General features: G+C 38.2%; 4 protein-coding genes and 1 pseudogene across 5 annotated transcripts; 2 read left to right on the forward strand and 3 right to left on the reverse strand.

The window, feature by feature from the left end:
- The first annotated feature begins 2,868 nt into the window (after nt 1–2,868).
- On the forward strand, nt 2,869–5,389 carry LOC106393358. Its single transcript, XM_013834060.2, has 2 exons — nt 2,869–2,873; nt 2,986–5,389. Exons 1-2 carry the CDS (start codon nt 2,869–2,871, stop codon nt 5,387–5,389), a joined length of 2,409 nt encoding a protein of 802 aa, XP_013689514.2.
- A 307-nt stretch (nt 5,390–5,696) lies between these two features.
- Nucleotides 5,697–6,298, reverse strand: LOC106396031 (uncharacterized protein At4g04775-like). The gene is made up of 2 exons (XM_013836326.2): nt 6,176–6,298; nt 5,697–6,005 (listed from the first exon to the last, which is right to left on the reverse strand). Exons 1-2 carry the CDS (start codon nt 6,296–6,298, stop codon nt 5,697–5,699), a joined length of 432 nt encoding a protein of 143 aa, XP_013691780.2.
- A 1,701-nt stretch (nt 6,299–7,999) lies between these two features.
- LOC106390830 (probable LRR receptor-like serine/threonine-protein kinase At3g47570) lies at nt 8,000–11,690 on the forward strand. The gene is made up of 2 exons (XM_013831364.3): nt 8,000–11,040; nt 11,135–11,690. The coding sequence occupies exons 1-2, from the start codon at nt 8,379–8,381 to the stop codon at nt 11,494–11,496; spliced, it is 3,024 nt and encodes a 1,007-aa protein (XP_013686818.1). The 5' UTR covers nt 8,000–8,378; the 3' UTR covers nt 11,497–11,690.
- A 417-nt stretch (nt 11,691–12,107) lies between these two features.
- On the reverse strand, nt 12,108–14,436 carry LOC106393359 (annotated as a pseudogene).
- A 118-nt stretch (nt 14,437–14,554) lies between these two features.
- On the reverse strand, nt 14,555–16,121 carry LOC106396888 (homoserine kinase-like). Of its 2 annotated transcripts, XM_013837393.3 has the most exons (2): nt 14,902–16,121; nt 14,555–14,791 (listed from the first exon to the last, which is right to left on the reverse strand). In XM_013837393.3, exons 1-2 carry the CDS (start codon nt 16,008–16,010, stop codon nt 14,788–14,790), a joined length of 1,113 nt encoding a protein of 370 aa, XP_013692847.1. In that variant the 5' UTR covers nt 16,011–16,121; the 3' UTR covers nt 14,555–14,787. The 2 variants fall into 2 exon arrangements, with proteins under 2 accessions (XP_013692847.1, XP_048620438.1); XM_048764481.1 differs by having other exon boundaries at nt 14,555–16,121.
- Between the last annotated feature and the right edge of the window lie 5,517 nt (nt 16,122–21,638).

Here is a 21,638-nt window from a genome sequence, read left to right on the forward strand (position 1 = left end):
AACTATATTGTCTCGTTTTGACCATTATCAATATATGCTCCTTTTCATTTACGAGGATTTATCTTGGGAACCAATCTGTCTACCACGCTGCAGGCGTGACTAGCAGTTTGATATTGTTCTTGTAAAACATTTATTTTTATTGGAGCATTTACAGCTGGTATATGTGACTTGATCACTATATTTATATGGGTCGTGTCTGGCAACTACTTTAGTAAGTTTTGAAATGAATTATCTTTTGGACTTCTATTTCACATTGTGTTTAGCCCGAGGATCAATGATAATTCATTTCAACTTATTTTCTTTTCCAGCTGTTTATTTTCTCCCCCTTATGTTGGAAGTACTAACTCACTTTTAGAATTCATGTATAGCCTTACTTATATTTTTCGGGGATGGCTCTGGATTCTTAAGTGTCAATAGAGATTTATATCCAACATATATTTCCAACCTCATTTGAAAACACATCTTCATTTGAAGCTCTGTGGCGGAGCAACATCCAATATTCTTAGATGAAAATGATTGGTTTCTGATTCTATACCAATGATGGGGAGAACTAGTGAATATTTATTGGCTTGATGCGATCCAGTGTTGCTCAAAATGTTTAGCACTTATCTCAGTGAATGTGCTATAGTCTTAAAGACTTTAAGAAGTGAATTCACCAATATTATAAAAATGCATAGTGGGTGATCAGTCCACTAACATCTTCGTTATTTATGCCAATATCTTATTTTGGCTGGTGAAAACCATATTACCCTTTTATCTTATGGGTAAGCAACATATGTCAAATCATTCGGAAGAATCTTCTGGTTCTTATATGACTATGCATATGACCTTTAAGTATATATTCGCATTATTAATGAACCAAAATGGTCTAACTGATTCATGCCAAATGTAAACTTCTAGTTTACTATACATTTATCTTCATTATACTAATCTTTGTGTAGTACAATATATAAGAGACTGTAGATATTTTCTCTAAAATACTTATACTGCTTTGAGAATTATTTCTGATTGAAATGTATATATCATTTCGTTTGCTTATTGTCTCAACATAAGTGTCTCAAAATCTTACGGATTTACTTTGAGAAAAATTCATCAATCTTAGTTTTAGTGTAAACATAATCTTCTGGATGTTTGACTTATCATAAAAAGTGAGATTCTTTAACTCTTCCCCTCGAGAGTATAATACTACAGGTTTATAATCTCGAATGTATCTCATTTTCTTAATCAATAACATATCCTACATGGGTTATGTATTTTTCGTAGATCCTTTTAACTTTTGATACTTATAAAAATACAATACCTTAAGAACTTTAAATTGCATTCTTAAGAACTTTAAATTAAATTTTTATGTGCAGTAATACTATGTATACTTCTGGAGCATCATATATATCCTCTTTTTAAGCATTCTATAAGTTTTTACTACCTTGTATTGTACACACAATAAATTTTCTTTCATCTTCAGATGAATTCATAATTTCTTTTCTTTATTACCATGTTTATTTTCTCAACTTTAAGTGAGAGTATGAGTTCTACAAAGAAACTCTTTGGACCTTGACCTCATTTATGCTCACGTCTAAAACCACAATTTATGAGTTTTTTAAATGTCATATTCTCTTCAGGAGAATGAATCATAATCAACTAGACGTGATTTATCAATAGATATTTTTCAATATATATGCATCATAAAACAATTTCTTGAAGAAATTTTACTTTTAAACTTAACATCCAACATAGTTGGCTTTATTTACCGACTTCAGGTCTTGTAATCTTTAAATGCAAAATACAAAATGAGCTTTAGGTAATCACTTCAGGTGATAATACCTTTTTTATATATATTATCTTCCAAAACTTGTAGATCTTTTAGAGTCAAGCTTTAAACTTAAAATCCTCAATATAAATGGTAATAAAATCAAAATATTTCAAATATATATAAATATGTATAAACAAAGGTGTCTTATTATATCAGAAAATAAATAAAACTTTCATAGTAATTATTATATAGACTATATTATTACTCTCATGCTTTTTAACAAAGTTTAACCTATCAATCAATTTAATGAACAAATTTATATCACTGCCAACTTCATGCAAATTGATTTACCTAATCAAGTTTGTTAAACTTGTATATAAAGCATAAAAATACTTATCTTATAAACAGAAGTATATCGGCGATGAAAGTTTCAGCTGTTCACGTTTCTGAACTGGCTGATAACTTGTACATATCTTTCCGAGAGAATACACAATCCTGAAAACTTTAAATTTTTCTCATATAAACATGGCCATTACATTAGTAAATATCAACATATAATCCAAATTCTTTTATGATATTAGACCAAAGACTAATCGACCACAAAACTAACCGATTACAAATAATTTCTTTTATGATGTTAGACGGGAAAACGGCCGATTCCACCATGAACTTGACGCCTCCATTGTTTTCATACACAAACTATTGAATCAAGCCAAAACCACCACGAACTAAGTTTAATTTTGAATTTCAGACATGAACTTTTCCAATCTGGTTAATTACTACATAACCGAATCTGATTTCGGTTTATTTAGCTTCGGGTGCTGACATTGCACACACGAGGCTAGAATGGTATTGGTCGGTTTAAAATCAGACCAAATTAATTTTTTTTTTCAATTTGCCTTGACAAAACGGCGTTGTTTTGTCAATTGAAGTAAAAATAAAATTGGGAAAATTAAAATTAGGGTTCATCGTGATTTTAGAAGAACAGAACAAAGAAGAAGAAAGAGGAAAACAGAGACGTCATGGGAGTCTAAAATCAAAGAACAGAGGAGTAATCATAGGAGGTTTCGTGGGCAAATTGAACCGAGAAGTGTTTCTGTGACTAGCGAGTCTGAAAGATGAGGTATGTCGAGTTATTTCAGTGAATGAAAATTTTGGAATTTTTATACATATTAGGGTAAGATGTCGTATGGGATTTGCTTAACCTTTTGGTGCCATTTTTATGTAACTTATAGTTCTGAGGAAGGCAGGCTGATCACCTTTGGCTGCTACTATGGTGGAAAATTTGAAGAGGTTGATGGTAAAGATCTTTACAATGGTGGTGGTTATAGGATAATGGAAGCTTATCCTAGTCGTTTATTTCCAGAGCTCATGAACCAGCTACCCATAAGTCTCTATGGTCAAAGAGTGTGGTTTAAGTTTCCATATGAAGGTATAGAAGAACGACAGTTGATAAGAAATGGTGACGATCAGTTCACAAAAATGTGTAGAGCTTCAGTATGGGTAGATTCAATCGATATCTTTGTTGAGCCAGAGACAGAAGGAGATGAGTCAAGAGCTGAGAACGAGAGAGAGGAGACAGAGAGGTATGAGGCAGATTCAGAGGCAGAGAGATATGAGGCCGAGAGGAATGAACACCAATTTGATGAAGAAGCAAGAGTAGAAAGGAATGTGGCTGATTTTGTTGATGAAGATTTTGATGAGTATGCTACACCTTTATGTTCAGACGATGATGAAGATGGTGTTGAGAGAGATGGGTATTTGAGGTACATAAAAGGCAGTGGTGATCTGAAATTAAGACAAGCTTTTGAGAGTTTGGAAGCTTTCAAAAAAGCTATGGTTGACTATGTGCTAAAGCATAGATGGAATATTAAGTATGTGCGTTGGGAGAAAGACAAATCAGAATTGAAGTGTGCCAGTGAAGCTGAAGAAGGAGAAGAACAATGTATGTGGAAGATTTACTGCTCTTATGAAGAACCGTTACAGAAGTGGCTAGTTAAAGTGTTAATGAAAGAGCACACTTGCATGAGGAGTGGACGTTCAAGCCTGCTTACACAAGAGGTTATTGCTGGGTTGTTCGTTGATGACATAAGGGAAAATCCAAAATTAAAACCAAAACAGATTCTAGAAGAGATTCAGAAGCGTTGGGAGTTGACTGCAACCATAGATCAGTGCCGGAACGCAAGGAAAAGGGCATTAGAAATTATCAAAGAGGAGCAGGACTTACAGTTCTCACGGCTTAGAGATTACAGAGTTGAGTTATTGGAGTCGAATAGGGGCTCATCAGTCCATCTAGAGACAGTCCAAGGTGATGATGGTAGTGATGTCTTTTACAGATTCTATGTCTGTTTTGCTGCGTTGAAGAATACATGGACCTCTCACTGTAGACCTATCTTTGGTCTTGATGGATGCTTTCTTAAGTGTACAACTAAAGGTCAGTTGTTAGCAGCAGTCGGGAGAGACGCCAACAACCAGATGTTTCCCATTGCTTGGGCTGTCGTTGATGTTGAGAATGAACCCAACTGGAGATGGTTTATTGAGAAGCTGCAAACCGACTTACACCTGCAAGATGGTAATGGATTTACTGTGATTTCTGACAGGCAAAAAGGGTTGTTAAATGCTGTAGAAGATTTATTACCACGAGTGGAGCATAGGATGTGTGCAAGGCACATCTATGGAAACCTAAAGAAGGTACATCCTAACAGAGCTGACATGAAGGGATTGTTTTGGAAGGTTGCAAAGAGTTACAATACAGCTCAATACAACAAAAGGGTGGATCACGTTAAAGCATACGATATGGACGTCTATAACTCAATGATGATGAAGAATCCCAAAAACTGCAGCCTTGCCTACTTCTCATCAACGTCTTCCTGTGATGATGTAAGCAACAACATATCTGAATCCTTTAACCACGCCATAGACCCTGCAAGATATATGCCATTTGTGGAGATGTTAGAGACAATACGCCGAAAAGCTATGCTCCGGATAGAGGCAAGAAAGCTTATATCAATGAAACACAAAGGAAAGTTTAGTATTAAAGCAGTGGAGAGAGTGGAACTAGAGCAGACAAAGATCAGGCTGTGTAACATATATCCTTGTGGTCATGAAATCTTTGAAGTGAAGGAGAAAAACTTTTCATACAAAGTAAAGATGTTGGAGCATAGTTGTACGTGTAGGAAATGGGATATGTCCGGGTTGCCTTGTCGTCATGCTCTGAAGGTAATTGTAGAGAAGAAGAGAAAGAAAGAGGATTACATTGGTGATTGCTATCTCACTTCGAAGTGGAGAATGCAATACCAAACACCAATTGAGGCTGTTCATGGTGTGAATTTTTGGAAGAAGACTGATGAGTCTGTGATTGTGCCTCCAATAACAGAAGATACAGATTCAGCGTTAGGAAGAAAGAAAATTCCAAAGAGGATAAAAGGGAAGAACGAGTCACCGAGCAAGAAGAAAAAAAAGGTTAGACAAGAGTCTCCAACTAAAGTTTCTAGAGAAAAAAGAATAATTCATTGTGGAAGATGTGGAGCAGTTGGGCACAATTCGAGAAAGTGTTCTAGCATAGGTGTTGAGATTCAACGTCCACCCAAGAAGAACAAGGAAAGCTCGCAGCCAATGCTTAGCCAAGTGATTGACTAGAATCTTAGTTCTATGTGATTCTTTTGCTGTATTTTTCTCATCTCTATTGTGCTTGCTAGGCTAAGGTTATGTTTCTTGTCTTTTGAAACTAATTGTGTGTCATCTCCAAGACTTTTGTTTGTTTAATGGTATTTTTTTTTTTTTATGAAAAGCCACTACTTTTGGTGTTTAAAATAGAGGCAAACATGTTTAATAACCGCATGTTCATCTTATTACTACATAAAACATGACACAGTACAAGACAAGTTCATCTTCTTACTAAATAATACATGTCTTACTACAAACATAATGCAGATTCATAACCAAACTACATAAAGAGCTTATACAAAAGACCAAACACTACAACACACACAACCATGTTCTTCAAGCTCTTAAGTTCCATCTTGACATCTTCAATCTCCTTTTCAAATCCTCTTAGCTCCTTCTCATAACCGCTAACCACACTGCAACAAGTGCGAGTTTCGATTGCAAGAGATTCCATCTCAGATTCACAAACTTGTAAACCCTTCTCAATGGTGCTTGAAGCTCTCTCAATTTCATCGAATTTTTGCTTCATATCCTCAATCTCCTCAACCATTGATTCATCTGTCCATTTGAACAAATGATGACGATTGTTCTATAACAATACGACATTACGTTAATATCAGTCGGCTCAATCATGATTCCACTATATCTTCATCTTCTATCTATGATATCAAATTCCTTATCAAATTCATTACAAAGACAAAAGAAAACTAACTAACAACATTTTGGGTTCATCATTCAATCTCTCAGTCTCTGACATACCTCATTGCCATAGGGACATTTGTGAAAGAGACGCCCCGGGTTAGTTATGGTTTTTGATGTGAGCCGTATGACTCGTGTGCCACATCTACAGTAGGTCGGAAAGCCTCTTCCGGTATCTCCCATGACGTCTCTGTTTTCCTCTTTCTTCTTCTTTGTTCTGTTCTTCTAAAATCACGATGAACCCTAATTTTAATTTTCCCAATTTTTTTTTTACTTCAATTGACAAAACAACGCCGTTTTGTCAAGGCAAATTGAAAAAAAAAATTAATTTGGTCTGATTTTAAACCGACCAATACCATTCTAGCCTCGTGTGTGCCATGTCAGCACCCGAAGCTAAATAAACCGAAATCAGATTCGGTTATGTAGTAATTAACCAGATTGGAAAAGTTCATGTCTGAAATTCAAAATTAAACTTAGTTCGTGGTGGTTTTGACTTGATTCAATAGTTTGTGTATGAAAACAATGGAGACATCAAGTTCATGGTGGAATCGGCCGTTTTTCCGATGTTAGACCATGAATCATAAAGTATGTTTCCTTAATACCATTAAACCATGAAGCATATTAAAGTATAATAAGCAAAATTTAATTCATCAAATAACTATTATTCTTACATATAGACAAGCGTTGATATATATATATATATATATATATATATATATATATATATATATATCATCGTCTAAAATGACTATATATATATATATATTTTTTTTTTTTTTAGAATTTCGCGATTTTAAAATGAACCATTTATTATGAACTTCATAATTTAAAAACCGTTTACACTAATCATACAAGCAATTACAAGGAGAAGCGATGTAAATAAAATTAAACCGATATTCATCTTAAATTCACTCGGAGTAAATTCTCCAACGAATAAACCATAAATAGAAACACAAATAAAAATGGCACATAAAAACAAAAGTGCACGAATCATCTTTCTTGAAATGAAAAATCGGAGGAGAGCGATTTGAAATTTTTGAGAGAAGATGAAATGTTTTGGATGATGAAATGGAGTGAAAATGAGTTGTATTTATAGATGAAAATTACTGTTCATGACCGTTGGAGAAAGGTGAAATTTTTGAAAAAATTTCTTTGTGACCGTTGGGGTTAAATCGAGTGCACCACAAACTAGTCCGAAAATATCGTATTAAACGGTCAATCAAATCTATAAAATTTCATAAAAGTGAAAAATTATGACAATGAAATATTTATGTTATATGACAACAAATCATGCGACGGCTCAGCCGATCAATGCAGAATAATAAATAAATTATACGGCGGCTCGGCCGACCAATTAGTAATAAACAGAATATAAGGCGGCTCGGCCGACCAATAAATAATAAACAGGATATAAGGCGGCTCGGCCGACCAATAAATAAATTAAATTACTAGTAAATAATATTGGCGGTATTCCGGCCATTATAACATGATATAAATAATAGTAGAGGCGGTATACCGACCATTATAACAGGGTATAAATGATACAAATAAATTTTACCGAATCGCAGAGTGATCGTGCTGATAACGTGTTATGAAATAACTTATAATTTATAGTATCGAGAAATTTAAATAAGAGTAGAATTTAATACCCGTAGGAAGCAAATAACACTAGTATAAAGGAGAGAGTTTATTATAAGGAAGAAGAAGAAGATGTAATGGTTCTTTGATTATAAACTCTTGTTCTTGTTTATGGTATACAAAAGAGTGAGATGAGTGATGGTATTTATAGTGAACAACAATGCATAAAATAACAAAGATGGTGTTTAATTTAGTAAATGAGTGGGTGATCATAGTGCTTGATGAGTAGATGATCATAGTGCTTGAGTTGGTAAACGAGTGGATGATCATAGTGCTTGAGTTTGGTAAAGAAGTGGATGATCATAGTGCTTGAGTCTGGTAAAGAAGTGGATGATCATTTCAATGATTATCTTGTAACCGCTAGATCTTTATTTAAGAATTTTCAGTGCATTTTTCAAATAAGTCCGGGTCCGGACCCAAAAAAAATATTACAGCCATCACATGGTTTAAGAAAAGTCGTAAAGACTAATGACATTGTTTTGTCTTTCTTGACAGTTGACTTCTTAGATAGCAAAAGTCTAGACGACAAGAGTACATGCCCTTATTATATTCATTTTCCTGAAAACACATGACAAGCACTAGAACAATTTAACCAGAAAAGGAGAACAACATTAAAGTGAGAAGCATGAGACTCTTTCTTTTAGTTTCTTTCATTGTCTTCGTGTATCTTGAAACATATGGTTTTAGCGATGATAGGCAAGCTTTGCTCCAGCTCAGGTCTCAAGTTTCTGAAAAGAAAAGAGTGGTCTTGTCCTCCTGGAATAACTCCGTCCCTCTCTGCAACTGGGACAAGGTTAGATGTGGCCTGAAACATAAGAGAGTTACTGGTTTGAACCTTGGAGGATTGCAGTTAGGGGGAGTGATATCACCATATATTGGTAATCTTTCGTTTCTCATATCACTTAATCTCTCTGATAACTCTTTTGGTGGAACCATTCCCCACGAGGTGGGAAGTTTGCTTAGACTTCGATACTTGAGTATGAGCTTGAATTTTCTTGAAGGAGAGCTTCCATCCGGTCTATTTAATTGCACTAGATTGTTGAAACTTAGTTTACATTCAAACCATTTTGTACAATATATTCCTTCAGAGCTAGGATCATTAAAGAAGCTGCTTGTTTTAAATCTTGGCAAAAATAACTTGAAAGGGAAGCTCCCTGCATCTATCGGTAACTTAACATCCCTCAAAAGTCTTAGCTTGGGATATAACGATATGCAAGGAGAAATTCCAGATGATATAGCTAGATTGACTCAAATGGCTGGTATTTCATTATCAAATAATTATTTCTCAGGAAATTTCCCTTTCCATGTCTACAATTGGCCCTCACTTGAGGTACTATCCATCTCTTCTAATAGGTTATATGGTAGCTTGAGGCCTGATCTTGGTAATCTTTTACCAAAGATCCGAACGTTATTCTTGGGAAGTAACTATTTCACTGGAGTAATTCCAACAACACTTACCAATATCTCGAATCTTCAAGCGTTGGGAATTGAGAACAACAAGTTGAGAGGAAGTATTCCTTGGAGCTTTGGAAAAGTACAGAATTTGCAAATTATGGCACTTAATGGTAATTCTTTGGGAAGTTACTCTTCTGGAGATCTTGAATTTCTTGATGCCTTAACTAACTGCACCCAACTAGTGAGGATAAATGTTGCTCGTAATCGGCTCGGGGGTCCTTTACCTACCTCCATCACCAATCTGTCCAGAGACCTCTCCGATCTACAGCTTGGGAAAAATTTCATATCTGGAAGCATTCCTCATGACATTGGTAATCTCATTGGTCTACAATCAATTGGGTTGCAAGAGAATATGCTGACCGGATTACTCCCTGCCTCTCTTGGGAAGCTTTCTGGATTGGGGGAATTATATTTGTATTCAAATAGAATGTCAGGACATATACCATCCTCTATAGCTAACATCACTATGTTAGCAGAACTATATTTGAGCAACAACAGCTTTGACGGAATGGTTCCTTCAAGTCTCGGTAATTGTAGTCAGATGCTATATTTATATCTCGGATTTAACAAGTTGACTGGTATTATACCTTGGGAAATTATGCAAATCCCCTCCCTTATCCATCTAGTCCTGGAAAGTAATTTGTTTACTGGCTCTCTACCAAAAGATGTTGGGCAACTACAAAACCTTGTTCTACTAACACTTGGGGATAATAAATTATCAGGACAACTCCCACAAACTTTGGGAAATTGTCTCTCGATGAAAGCTATTTTTCTGCAAGGGAATTCTTTTGGTGGATCCATTCCAGATATAAGTGGATTTCTGGGTGTTGAGAGCGTTGATTTGTCAAACAATAATCTCTCTGGAAGTATACCTAGATACTTTGCAAGCTTTTCTTTGTTGTGGTTGCTGAATCTATCCATCAACAACTTTGAAGGAAATGTGCCAATAGAAGGAGTATTTCAAAATGCTTCTACAGTCTTGGTATTTGGGAACAAAAATCTATGTGGAGGCATAAGGGAGTTGCAACTAAAGCCATGTCTAGTCGAAACACCTCCACGACGGGCAGATCATCCATCTCTTTTGAAGAAAGTTGTGATCGGGGTCAGCGTCGGCATATCTTTTCTCTTGCTATTGTTCATAGCTTCTTTACGTTGGTTTAGAAAAAGAAAGAATGACCATCTTACCAATAATCAAACTCCTTTGACTTTGGGGGCCTTCCATGAAAAGATAAGTTATGGAGATCTACGGAACGCGACTGATGGCTTCTCTTCGAGCAACTTGATCGGTTCTGGAAGTTTTGGTACCGTGTTTAAAGCATTGTTACCGGGCGAGAGCAATGTCGTTGCAGTGAAAGTTCTAAACATGCAAAGACGTGGAGCGATGAAGAGTTTTATGGCAGAATGTAAATCTTTGAAGGACATAAGGCATCGTAATCTTGTGAAACTATTGACAGCTTGTTCTAGTATTGATTTTAAAGGAAACGAATTCAAGGCTCTAATCTATGAGTTCATGCCTAGTGGAAGCTTAGATGTGTGGCTGCACCCAGAGGAAGTGGAAGAGGTTCATAGGCCATTAACAACCTTAGCACTTCTAGAAAGGCTTAACATAGTGATAGATGTGGCTTCTGTTTTGGATTATCTTCATGTTCAATGCCATGAACCTATAGCTCATTGCGATCTTAAGCCAAGCAACGTCCTCCTAGACAATGATTTGACTGCCCATGTTAGCGACTTTGGTCTCGCTCAACTTCTCCTCAAATTCGATGAAGGGTCCTTTCTCAACCAACTAAGCTCATCTGGCGTCAGGGGAACCATCGGCTATGCTGCACCAGGTAAAACTATCACACATTTGTAATTATCGAATGAAGAAAACTCATTCGAAGTTTTTTATTACTCCAATTTTGTTTTTGTGAAATATTGGCGCAGAATATGGAATGGGAGGACAGCCATCAATACATGGTGATGTGTATAGCTTTGGGGTTCTCCTTTTGGAAGTGTTCACTGGAAAAAGACCAACCAATGAGTTATTTGGAGGAAACTTTACCCTACTAAGTTACACCAAGTCTGCATTGCCAGAGAGAGTTTTGGACATTGCAGATAAATCAATTTGTCACAAGGGTCTGAGAGTTGGTTTTCCTATTTCTGAGTGCTTGACACTGGTTTTGGATGTGGGACTTAGGTGCTGTGAAGAATCTCCAAGTAACCGGTTGGCGATGAGTGAAGCCGTGAAGGAGCTAATCTCAGTCCGGGAAAAGTTCTTTAAATCTAGAAGAACAGCCAGAAGTTGAAGTATTTAAAGCTCACTTGAAAAGCTTACTCTGAGGCTTGTATCATCGGACGTGTCTCTCTGTTTAACATTGTTAGAAAGATTGCAAAATATTGTTAATTTGAGTGTTTGTGTTATTTTTGCAGACAATATGTTATTTTCATGTTATCAGCTTTTGTGATTTTTCAGCTTAAGTTTTTCCTTTTGAATTCCCAATTTTCATTTGGATTTTCTGCTTTTGATGCGCCATATGACGACACCTATTAGGGCACTAGCCAGTCGAATGTCTCGGTATGCCTTTCTAACCTGTTGTTCTTCTTTACTTTGGATTTTGATGGTGACTCTTGTTATGTGCAGATTATAAGCCGAGTGAATCACCTCGTGTTTGACTGCTGGCGGCATATTCAGGCCTCCTTTGAAAGAGTTATCAAGGAGCCTCACTTAGTCATCAGGCGATGAAGGCTAAGCAACTCAAGAATATTTAGTTCATGGATTTTGATAGTTCTAATAGTCGATAATTTTAATATTTAATCCGGCTACATGACCGGTTCATTGTTGAACTAGTTATTAGACTCAATTTGGCTACGTGACCGATTCAACCATCGGATCAGTCTGGTTTTAAAAACACTGGTCTACAGCTAAAACAAAATTCATTAGCACTTTACTTACAATCCAGTTCCAGCAGTTGAACAAATACATTTGCAGTGAAAAGAAGATCAAAACACTCATTCCAACCGCTCCACAACGCTCACAAGACTCGGTATCTACTTGCAAGAGAATCTTACATAATACCATAATACGTTTTAAGTTTCAGATTCTGATGTTGAAAGAGATAAATCTACTCTTCTAAGCTTCACACTGACACCTTAGTTGCATCCACTGGTTTCTGCACACCTCGACTGGTAGGGCTATAGTTTTCCCAATTGTATAACCACTGGTTAGATGAGAATCAGAGAAGAAAGATATGGAGATTTGGAGAGATGTCTACTTACAATCCACTAAAGACTTTAATGGCGTCATAAAAGAACCACTGCAAGGTTATGACAGGTCCACCTATCGTGATTCGAACAGGAAGACTTCTGGTGAAGAGACCAACAAACCCAATGTTCCTCACAGCCTGCAGCTCAAGCAGTTGAGTGATGGTGAAATTGCAAAATGGATTTTAAAGATTGAATTGTTCATGATGGTTAAGAGTTTACCTGCAACACATTCTTGGCTTTGTTGTTATAGAGACGAAACAACCACATATGCAGGGTTAGAGATGACTGTACCTACAGCTCCAGCAGTATAGCCAGCAAGACATGTGACACCGAGTTGTTGAGCTTTAGAGCAATCTTGCTTCTTTTTCTTGATAATGTTTTGATAAATAAACTCAACAGACTGCTCAAACGTAGAGAACATCACCATAGAAACTGAAACCACATAGGAATGAGACACGTAATCAACAAGATACAGTTTTAAAACAGAACACAACCAAGTCTACTTAAAGGCTAATGGGCAGCCATAGCTCAACTAATTTTTAATGCCTATATTAGAATAAAATCAAGCTGATGTAGTAAGATTACATGGAAGATTGTGACACCAGAGCGGAAAAAGTCCCCTGTGGAAGCTGCATTTGGAAAGATGATTAAAGACTAAAAGATAACACCAAGTGATTGCCAATGATTCTTGAGTTAAAGGGCTTACCCAGCAAGACCTTCATTTCTATATACTCTTGGAAACCCATCAAGCAACCCTTTTGCAAACATGGGCTGCGTCTGAACTCTAACATTTATAGCTTCAAAAGGACATAAGGCCATATCTGCGAATATCTGAGCAGAAGCACTACTGAGAAAATATAGGGAAGTCCTGTTATTGTTAGGCAAGACATTGCTGTAGAGCGTCTTGAATTACCCGTGGAGTCCGAATCTGCATCCGCCTTGGACACCATAGCCTAAAAGCTTCCCTGACCAACCTCTCCAGAGATAGGAATGGCCATGTTCTCTTAAGAGAGTGGAGAAACCTGAGGGAATGCTATTGTACTTCACAGGATTCACCTACAAAGAGAGTGTGATCTATCATTGACTGTTCAATAATGACCAAACACAGTAAGTCTAGCAGTTATTAAGAGACTTTTAGTATCGAAATGAAATTAGCTTCAACACCCATATTCAAGAAATTAAGAAAGGAAACAAAAACCTGCATATTGACTTTGAGGACATCAAGAGGGGTTATGGCCAGATGTGTTGTTCCGGCACTGATCATTCCTCCCATGGTACAAACGGCGTAGAACCAAGGAGACGACAGTTCATCTTCTAGTTTCCTCTTGACACTTGTTATCTTCTACAAAAAGTTGCTCTTTGGTGTTTCTCCTTCAAATTCAAAATCCAGAAATAAAGAAACACATCAGGAGAGAGTCACATGAAAGTTATAGAAGAGTGGGGTGGGGGGAGAGTACGTGGAGGGTTCTCATGTCTGATGGTGATCCTTTGTCCACGTCTCACGGGCGGCACAGACAAGGCCATGAAGTAAAACATAACGTTCTCTTTTACTTTTCTACCAACAACATAGAGAACAAAGCTCCAAGCTTTCGGGAATGGGTTAGCGGAAAATAGAGTCTTTATGGGAAATGAATGTTAAAAAGCTGATGTTCAGTTCAGTTTATGTTTCACGCCGGCGGATAGATTCGTTGCTTACCGTTTACCACGGAATTTTTATGAATTTCGTGTCAAATTGGGCTTTTTTTATGGGCCTTTTAGTTAGGGCTATACACTGTTCACGCTAGTAATCTTTATCTTAGTTCAGTAAATAATAAGCTCGTCTGATTCCATCTTTGAGTGGGATGTTTCACTGATCAAATAATCAGTTGCAAACAGTATTCGTTAACTTGCTTCAGGTCTTCTAGCTCCCTTGATTCTGAGATCCTTGAACGGAAGGCCTGATTGTGACAATACCTATTGATCACGTTCCAATGCTGTAACATCTGGGACCTAAAGCGATATCAGAAATGCCACCATCTTTTGGCAAACCGGCTCCTCGGTATGTTTCAAGAACAATTATAAGATAAAATGCGGTAGAGAAGTAGAAAGGAGTACCAAAACTTGACAAAACCCATACAATCAATTCATTCAGAATACACGAGAGCTACAACAGTTTTATTTCAAATCACAAACCCGTAAACCATTGGACCTTCATTCCCTCAAAACGTCTAATCACGTCCACATTAATACAGTGCCCTCTCTAATCAAAGCCTCAGAAGAAACCATAGGCATGCCAAAGGAGAACACTCACTCTCCTTGCACTGAAACTAGCTATCATCTTTATAACTCTCTACTCAGCTGAATAAAAGATCAAAAGTTGGAATCTTTTATTACCATCTGTAACTTTGATTGTAACTTTTACAGAGGAAGTAGTCTATTCCAATCTCATGAAAACATCAGAAAATCACCTGGAGACGCTACTAACAAGCCTAGCACCAACCTTATCAAGCTTCTTCACACAAGCAACAGACTTCAAGTTCCCAACCCTCATAAAAGCCTCCACCATCCTCTCACCAATCTCCTCTCCTTTCTCCGCCGCATCAATCACCGCAACCGCAGTTGGTCCAGCTCCACTAATCGTACATCCAAACGCCCCAGCTTCCAAAGCAGCCTTCTTCACAGCCTCCATCCCCGGAATCAACGGAGCCCTCGTCGGCTCCACAACTTTATCCGACGACAAAGCCTTCCCTAGCATCACCGCGTCTCCTTCCAACACAGCCGCGACTAAAGCAGCCGCTTGGCTACTGTTCCAAACATGGTGAACCATCGGAATCTCTGTAGGCAATGCAGCTCTCATCTTCTTGGTAGGAGCTTCGAACTCAGGGCTCACTAGTACAAAGAATAGCTCTTTATCCTCAGGGAACCTCAACGGTTTAAGATCAAGCGGTTCGTAGTTTCTAATCAAAACAAACCCTCCCATGATCGCAGGAGCGATGTTATCCGCGTGGTAACCGGAAACTTTAGCTTCAGATTCCAAACCGGCTAAAACCAATTCTTCTCTAACTAACTTCCGACCGAAGATCTCGTTAACCGCTACAGCAGCTGCGGCGGCGCTAGCTGCACTAGAACCCAAACCGCTTCCCAAAGGAAGACCTTTATGCAAATCTAACGACAACCCAACCGATCTAATCCCTAACATCTTCATCGTCGCAATCGCAGCGATTCCGGCGCAGTTTCGGAGAGGGTTTGTGCTGAGTTTCGTCGTGGTTCCGGTGATTTCTGAGATTAAGACCTCGCCGGCGCGAACGGAGGGATCTACGCGGAGAGTCACGTGGTCTCCGAGACCGTCGACGGCGCAGCCTAAGAAGTCGAAGCCTGGGCCTAGATTAGCGACGGTGGCGGGAGCGAAAGTCTTGACGGAGGTGAAAACGGGCTCCGGCTCGACGGAGACGAGGGTTTGTACGGAGGCTTTGCATCTTAAGACGGAGACTTTGGAGAATAACGGTGGAGAGGGTTTCGATTTGGGATGGAAATATGAAATGGGTTTGGAGGGAGAGTGGAAGCAGAGTGTTGCCATCGATGAAGCAAATGTAACAGAGAGAGAGAGAGAGAGAGAGTACCTAACCTAATGTGTTTTTATTTTATCAGTAAAGCTGGTTGCCTTTTTTAGTGGAATGAGACGAGAGCATCTCCAACTCACCTCTGTATTTTCATCTCTATATCTAGAGGAAGAAGTATCATTTCTCTATAGTAGAGGCATATTTTTTTATTTACAAAATAATCCTTTAATTTTTCACTTTAATAATTATAACCAAAATAAATATTTGTTAGTGAAAATTTACTGTTTATATAAATATATAATCATATTTTTTATTTACATAATAGTTTCTATAAAAATATTAATTTTATGAATGTTACACTTAAATTGGATTGGTTTTCAAATTTTACAAATAAAATGTACTATTTGTAAAATTAGAAAAGAATATATCAAGAATATTCCTTTTTAGAGGAAGAAATAGATGAATACATTGGAGACAAACTCATCTCTATTATAGAGTTTCCCTATTTTAGAAGAAAAAATAGAGAAATACATTGGAGATGGTCTTAGATCTCGACATTGGAGTTAACGGCTTAACCATGAAAAGCTCTACAAATCGAACTGAACCGGACTGGAAGGCTTGTCCACATTTATACTGACTTGGATAATTGTCTTTGTTTGTCCAGTTTCTCGGATCTTGAAATTCCAAGGAACAGTGTATGAATCGCAAACATTAGTAATCCGCCTGCCAAAAAACTTAGTTTCAAGACATCATCAAGAGAAATAATGGTGAATGGTTTAGTTACTCAAACCATTGAAGTTAACGGCTTAACCACGAAAAGCTATACAAACCGAACTGTCTCGAACTAGAAGGCTTGTCCACTTTTGTGCTAACTTAGATGATTGTCTTTGTTAGTTCACACGTAGTTTCTCGGAATCAAACGAAATGACCTCAACTTGGGAAGAAGGTGGAAAAAACACACCGTTTTGAAGAAGGCGATTCTGAGGGCTATTTCGAAGACGATTTTGGGGTTCGATGGAGATGGATCTGGCGAAGCCGCCGGACCGATCAAGCTCACCGGAGAAGGTTGGGGGTTTTCCGGATGAGACTCAGGCGATCGAGGGATTGGGAAAGGGATCTGAAAAAGTTGGGGAGATTAAATCAAGAGATTCAAAGAAGGTTTCGTGGGTGGAGGTTGCGCAGGAAAGGAAGGTCTTGAGGAAATACGATCTTCAGATCATCGAATCGAAAGGTCAAAAGAGTGTAGAGATACCGGAAGAGGTAATCAAGAACGCGAATCCGTTATGGGAGGACTATCTGATTGGAAAATTTCTCGATATTGCTCCTCATGTAGCGCGGGTTCATGCGGTAGTGAACAAGATATGGTCGAATGGAGATCGAAAGCAGGTGATTGACGTTCAGGTGATAGATGAAACAACAATCAAATTCTGCATCTCAAGCCCTATGGTGAGAGCAAAGGTCTTTAGAAGATGCATGTGGAACATTGGCAATGTTCCTATGGTGATCACTAAATGGGTTCTAGATGAGTTAGAAGAGAAACCAGAAGTGAAATCAATTCCACTATGGGTTCATCTAAAAAGGGTTTCGATGCACATGTTCTCTTGGGAAGGGCTTAGTTTCATTGCGAGTGCAGCAGGTTTTCCAGTAAGGTTGCATCCAGAAACAGCTTCTTGCTCAAATTTCAAGATTGCAAAAATCTTTGTGAATGTGGATCTCACAAAAGAGCTGCCATAGAAGATTAATTTCACAAAGAATGGGGAGTCTTTCATGGTGGAGTTTATCTATCCCTAGTTACCGAAGCGTTGCAATACATGTAGCAAATGGGGCCATGAAGAGAAGGTGTGTGTGATAAACAAGAAGGGAGGAAATGTTGAGACTGTCCAGGAGAAAGCGAAAGAGTTAGCACAACTTGCTATAGGAGAGCAAAAGGAGAGCGTAGAGAGTGCAGGAGAGAGTAGTACACAGGAAGTTGAAGTGAGAAATTTGGATATGCAAATCCAAAATGGGGAAGTGGAGGAACTAGAAGAGGGGCAGATAGAGGAGAAATGGTCACAAATTACACCTGGGAAGAGTAGTAGCCCCAGACTGAAGGAGACGACATTTGAGAAGGTTAAAACAGCTTCTAGATTTTCGTTGCTGAGTGATCTAGAGGAAACTGAGAAGCCTGAAATGGTATAGAGTATGAATATTGCTATGGAGAATCAGAATGAAGATGTAGAAGAGAAAGTAATGGAGAGTCATGAGTTGCCGAATGAAATGAAAGAAGTAGAAGTTGGAAAAAGGGGAGAAAGAAGGGGTAAAAGAAGATGGTGAACACATGGTTGAAAAAGGAGAGAGCTCCACTCTAAGACCATCTATTCCGAGAAGCTCGAAGACAAACCATAGGATCATACCTACGGTGAATGCAGTTGATAATGGAAAACGGAATCCTGGAAACACAGGAAGAAGAGGTACCAAAAAATTTTCCCAATGACAGGATTTTTTTGGAATATAAGGGGGTTCAAAAAACAATCAAAACACACGGTGGTCCAAAATTGGATAAGGAATAAAGAGTTTCAGTTTGGATGTTTACTGGAAACAAGGGTGAAGGAAGGGAAAGCTGCTGCAATTGTTTCGTAAGTCTGTAGGGGATGGTCGTTTGTAAATAATTACGAGTTCAGTAGGAAAGGGAGGATCTGGGTTCTTTGGAGTCCTCAAGTTCGAGTCACTCCGGTTTTCAAGTCAAGCCAAATAATTACAATATCAGTTCTTTTGGAGGGAGAGCAAGAAGAGTTCTTTTGTTCTTTTGTGTACGCAGAGAAAACAGCAGAACAAAGGAAAGAGTTATGGGAGGATATAAGATCTCATCAAGATTCAGCAATCTTTAGAAGCAAAGAGTGGATAATAATGGGGGATTTCAACGAGATTTTGGAGGTAGATGAGCTCTCAAGTTACCAAGAAGCAGGGGTTATGACAGCGGGTATGAAAGAGTTTGAAAGTGTGGTCCAGTATTGCCACTTCACGGATATGGGTTATCTGGGTCCTAAATTCACATGGTGTAATAGAAGAGATGAAGGTATTGTATGCAAGAAGCTAGATCGCATACTGGTAAATGAAGCTTGGCTTCATAAGAGATCTCATGCGTACTGTGTCTTTGAAGCTGGAGGGTGTTCAGACCATCTCAGGGGAAGATTTCATTTGAAGTCTGAAGCAATTGGGAAACGTAGGCCGTTTAAGTTCACAAATGCAGTTGCGGAGATGCCAGAATTTCTACAAGCAGTGGGAGATTTCTGGAAGGATAAGCAGCTGTTGTTTCAATCAACTTCTGCACTCTTTCGATTCTCAAAAACATTAAAAGCCCTTAAACAGCTGATATGTTCGCTTAGTAAGAAGAAATTGGGAGATCTAACGAAGAAAGTGAAAGAAGCGTATCAGGAACTATGTGAGAAGCAGGAAGAAACTTTAAAGCAGCCTACGCAGTTTAATATTCAAAGAGAGTTACAAGCAGCAGAGAGATGGCAAAGGTTCTCGGCTATTGAGGAAAAATTGTTGAAGCAGAGATCAAAACTCCATTGGCTACAAGTGGGGGATAAGAATAAAAAAGTATTCCACAATGCAGTCAAAATAAGGGAGACAAGAAATGCTATTAGAGAAATCAGATGTCCTTTACGACAGTTGGTAAACTCTCAAGAGGATATTAAGCAAGAAGTAGAGCGGTTATTTTCGGAGTTCTTAGCTTTTGTTCCAGAAGGTTTACAAGGGAGATCAGTGGAATAAATGCAGAGGATTATCCGGTTTCGATGTAGTGAAGAAGAGAAGAGTGAACTCATTAAACCGATAACTGATGCAGAGATGTTCTCTTCAAAATGCCAAGTGGGAAATCGCCGGGGCCTGATGGATTCACTGCAGAATTTTTTAAGGCATCTTGGTGCATCATCTCAAAAGATTTCACTACAGTAGTGCATTCCTTTTTCAGCAAAGATTTTCTGCCTAAAGGTCTAAACACTACAATTCTAGCTCTCATTCCAAAGAAGGATGAAGCAATGGAAATGATAGACTATAGACCCATCTCCTGCTGTAATGTACTGTACAAAGTCATCTCAAAAATCATTGCAAATCGACTTAAAGGTACACTCCCTCAATGCATCTCTTATAATCAGTCGGCGTTTGTGAAAGATAGGTTGCTGGTAGAGAACCTCCTATTAGCTACTGCAATAGTCAAAGATTATCATAGAGAGGATATATCACCAAGATGTGCAATGAAGATTGATATAGCAAAAGCCTTTGACTCTGTACACTGGCCTTTTCTTTTGAATACACTGAGAGCTTTTGATATGCCGGAGCAGTTTATACACTGGATTGAGCTTTTTGTGTGTACTCCATCCTTCTCTGTGCAAGTCAATGGGGAGTTAGCTGGGTTTTTTCAGACAAAGGAGGATTGAGGAAAGGGTGTGCTCTGTCTCCTTATCTGTTTGTTGTGTGCATGAATGTTTTGTCGCAAATGTTTGATAAGGCTGCAGAGAGGAAGGAAATACGCTATCATCCCCGGTGCCAGAATATTCTGTTAACACATATGTGCTTCGCTGATGACTTATTGGTCTTCACAGATGGAACTAAGCGATCAATTGAAGGCATTATCAGAATTTTTGAAGAGTTTGGAGGAATGTCGAGTTTAAAGATCAGCTTAGAAAAGTCTACTCTCTATATTACTGGTATTACGGAGACGCAGGAATCATATATTCTCACCAGCTTCCCGTTTTCTTCAGGGAAACTGCCGGTTCGATACTTAGGTTTTCTTCTGCTTACAAGGAGAATGACCGTTAGTGATTATTTACCTTTAGTAGAGAAGGTAAAGAAGAGGATGAGCTCCTGGACGGGTCGATTTCTCTCACACGCTGGTCGACTTCAATTGATCAACTCTGTTGTAATGAGCTTAACAAACTTCTGGCTAGCAGCTTTCAGATTGCCAAGCAGTTGTTTAAAGGAGATAGAGCGTTTGTGTGCGGCTTTCTTATGGTCAGGACCAGACTTAAAAGCTACAAAAGCGAAGGTCAGTTGGAAAGACTTGTGTTTTCCTAAGAATGAGGGTGGTTTGGGAATAAGATCTCTTAAAGAAGTGAATAAAGTCCATTGTTTGAAGCTCATATGGAGATTATCTTCGTATAGATCTTCGCTTTGGGTAAAATGGGTCCACTGTTATTTGATAAGGAAGGGATCTTTCTGGTCGACCTCTTTGAATACAAGTTTGGGATCGTGGATGTGGAAGAAGCTATTAAAAATGAGGGAGCTTGCAAGAGATTTTATTAAAAAGGAGGTTGGGAATGGGAAGCACACATCTTTTTGGTATGAAACATGGTGTAAGCTTGGTTGTTTAAAGGAGGCAATGGGTGTTCGAGGATTTATTGCCATGGGTATAGAGAATACAGCAACTGTAGCAGATGTTCTGAGGAATCATAGATGAAGAAGACATAGAGTGAGAATTTTAAATGAGATAGAGGATGAGATTGACAAGCTGAGAAGTGGGAGTATACAAGACATGGATGATGTCCCTCTGTGGAGAAGTGCAGAAGATAAATATGTGGCTAAATTCTCATCAAAAAAGACATGGATGCAGTTGAGAATAAGAAGAGGAGTATGTGCTTGGAGTCGTGGAGTGTGGTTTTCTC

This window comes from Brassica napus, chromosome C7, assembly GCF_020379485.1.
Source record: "Brassica napus cultivar Da-Ae chromosome C7, Da-Ae, whole genome shotgun sequence".
In the NCBI taxonomy this organism is placed as follows: Eukaryota; Viridiplantae; Streptophyta; class Magnoliopsida; order Brassicales; family Brassicaceae; genus Brassica; species Brassica napus.

What these genes read in the sequence shown, in the direction of transcription:
- LOC106396888 (XM_013837393.3), bottom strand. Translation starts at nt 16,010, where the DNA reads ATGGCAACACTCTGCTTCCACTCTCCCTCCAAACCCATTTCATATTTC.
- LOC106396031 (XM_013836326.2), bottom strand. Translation starts at nt 6,298, where the DNA reads ATGGGAGATACCGGAAGAGGCTTTCCGACCTACTGTAGATGTGGCACA. An exon ending in AATGTCCCTATGGCAATGAG is followed by an intron (nt 6,006 to 6,175) that starts GTATGTCAGAGA and finishes GTATTGTTATAG; the next exon opens with AACAATCGTCATCATTTGTT.
- LOC106390830 (XM_013831364.3), top strand. Translation starts at nt 8,379, where the DNA reads ATGAGACTCTTTCTTTTAGTTTCTTTCATTGTCTTCGTGTATCTTGAA. An exon ending in CATCGGCTATGCTGCACCAG is followed by an intron (nt 11,041 to 11,134) that starts GTAAAACTATCA and finishes ATATTGGCGCAG; the next exon opens with AATATGGAATGGGAGGACAG.